The sequence below is a fragment of the Octodon degus genome, unplaced genomic scaffold (assembly GCF_000260255.1).
Source record: "Octodon degus isolate 3935 unplaced genomic scaffold, OctDeg1.0 scaffold00034, whole genome shotgun sequence".
NCBI classification, from domain to species: Eukaryota; Metazoa; Chordata; class Mammalia; order Rodentia; family Octodontidae; genus Octodon; species Octodon degus.
The window spans coordinates 12,100,869-12,103,545 of NW_004524610.1; the positions used below are offsets into that span (position 1 = coordinate 12,100,869).

A 2,677-nucleotide genomic window follows, 5' to 3' on the forward strand; every position below is an offset into this window, starting at 1 on the left:
GCTGGTGTGGCATGCAGTGCGGGGGACCAAACCATGGTCCCTGCGCTTTGCCTAAGCTTGCCTAAGCAGGCGCTTTAGACTGCCAAGCTATCTCGCTGGCCCAGTTTGCCTTCATTCTTAAAGCCCTTGGGAATGAACGAAAGTATTAAGAGAAGCCAGTAGGTGGGAGGAGAAATCAGAAAACAACTGAGAATCCTATAAAGCCAGCAGGGATACCACATGCATGCAGCGAGGAAGCTGAGGAAGAATAACCAGTGAAGTAGGATGAAAACGAAGAGGAGCTGACTTCCCAGGAAGCCAGCGTTAGAGTTGAATCTCAAGTGGCAGACACAGAACAAAAGCTCTATACGGTATAAAAGCTCTGTTGGGAGGAGTCTGGAATTCGTTACTGCAAGGAAATACAAGAGGTGGTCATCAAGAGAAAGCACCAGGCTCCTGCAGATGAATGGAAAGGAAGAGTCGATGAAGAAGTGAGGAGCAGAAGGAATCGCTCTACCTTCGGATAAGACGTGATTTCCACTTTCTGCATCAGACACTCTTTTACGAGACATCAGGGAAATGTGCACGTGGCCAAAGGAGCAGAATTCAACTAGGTTCACATCAGCTCTTCGGGGACAATGACTACAATCCTGTATCGGTCATGCACATACCTTATGTTCACGGAGTGCTTTATTTTCACATTTTGTTATTTTCCTGTGAAGGAATGCACATCAGTCATGCAGGCTGTGGAGTTGTACTTGAGGTGTCTGAAATCTGTTTCCTGGTATCTGTCTATGTCTATGAGCTTTTGTGTGTCAGAGAACACAGATGTACTTGGCGTCGAGTTTTAAATTAAAGAGCTCAAAATTTGACAGACTGTCAACTTTGAGTTTATGGTTCTTTTTTTTTTAATATGTAGCAGAAAAAATATGTGGATTTTCTTTTTGGGATATTGAGCCAGTGAGTAGTAGATTCATTTTTTTCTCATATTTTGCAAAGATTAGAGTTTATTATTCTTTTTGTACTATTGATTTAATGCACTGGGCAAAAATTAAAATAGGCTCTATATAGTCCCTAACCTGAAGGATTTGTGGCCCCAAATGGTATGCTTTATTGCTCTTTATTAGGACAGCCAATTTAGCACACCAATACAGACAAACAAAAAACAGTATTTTGGAACTAAGAAGTTTTGTCTTCCTAAATTGTCAGTGCGTTGCATAGTTGTGTCCAGTGGAAACCTATCACTTACATTTTTAAAAACTGTGTAAAAACCCCAAACTACGTAAGAGCAGCAGTTTCATCAAGATTTTGCTTCATAGAATGACTGAATGGGAAATCCTCGAGACTGGGCTACCACACTGTGGTGGAAGCTCAGGGCAAATTATCAGCGACCTAATTTATTTGAAAATACCATAAACAGTAAACAAATCCTACTTATTTTGAGGTAGAAATCCTTCTCTTCTTTCTTCATAGCAAGTCACATTTTATTTTTGAAGTAAAATGATTTTGAAATCTGGATACAAATCAGAAAATATACTTTTTTATTCTAAGTGAAACATTTATTCCTACTTCACATCTTGAACAACCAGTGACCATGTGTACTAGCAGATAATTACCTCATTTTCCCATTTTTTTTACCTGAAATATATTGTAATAACATTTATACTATCAGATAAATATCCATGAGTTCTAGTCAAATTGTCTTTTTATTATTAAACACTGTACCATATAGATAGATGTATAATATTTTTATGGCTGTTGTATAACTATCAAAATACCAAGCTATGATATTTTTAATAGTATAACTTATTAATTTATCAAAAAAACAACTAACATTTGTTTATTAGTAGTAGCACTTAATTGTAATATCTCATCCTGAAATAAGAATTTCATGAGTACGTATAAATACATTGACCACTACCTAAAATTATGTCCCACCATCTCAATAAGGGGTTGAAAGATTTAATTTTATAAAATAAATTATTTAAAAGATTTCTAACAGTCCTTCTATGTCTTTTATGGTCCAGTTTCAGTCCTTCTTGTGCTGCCGAGGGCCTGGATGACTATCGCTGCACCGCATGTCCGCGTGGCTATGACGGCCAGTACTGTGAAAGGTACTACCTACCATTCTTCCTGCATGCGTCTGCCCCTGTAGGAAGAGGGAAAGTCAAAACCTACTCACCGTTTCAGTAGCCTCATTTCTCTCCTATTCTCCAGTTGTTTAAATTAGATGCCTTCACAGTTATTTTACGCCTCTTAGACTTTCTCTGAAGAAATTTACTCCGATCTTCTACTTAGTTTCTTAAACACAGCAAAGTATTTCTCAATTATCTAACTCAGGCCTTATTATATAGAGAAGGAGGTAGATGCTAAGACATACTATCTCATTAGGGCAAATACATCAAATTCATTTTTAGAAGCTTTTCAATAGTTACTAGTAATTAAAAGCTTCCCAGGTTTTTCTCATTTTAATTCACTTGAAAATGCTGTCTAGCAGTAATTACTCACAAGCCATTTCTGCCTCACTATTGCCCCACACCAGCAAGTAGATGCATAATTCAAAGTATAAAGGAAATGCAGCATCTTTAATTAACACCACCTAAACAGTACAGTTAAGCAGCTGTTGCTCTGTTCCCCTTCTTAATGGGCAAATAATGTTATGGAAATGCTTCATTTCCCCATAAGAAATTACAAAACC

The 2,677-nt window shown here is 37.5% G+C and overlaps 1 protein-coding gene across 1 annotated transcript in view; it reads left to right on the forward strand.

Annotated features, from left to right (window-relative positions):
• Positions 1-2,677, forward strand: part of Lama2 (laminin subunit alpha 2) — a 639,722-nt gene that overhangs the window by 480,734 nt on the left and 156,311 nt on the right. Inside the window, exon 31 of the mRNA XM_023714262.1 lies at positions 2,007-2,093. Coding sequence (XP_023570030.1) covers positions 2,007-2,093 — 87 coding nt within the window. The remainder of the gene's footprint in view (positions 1-2,006; positions 2,094-2,677) is intronic.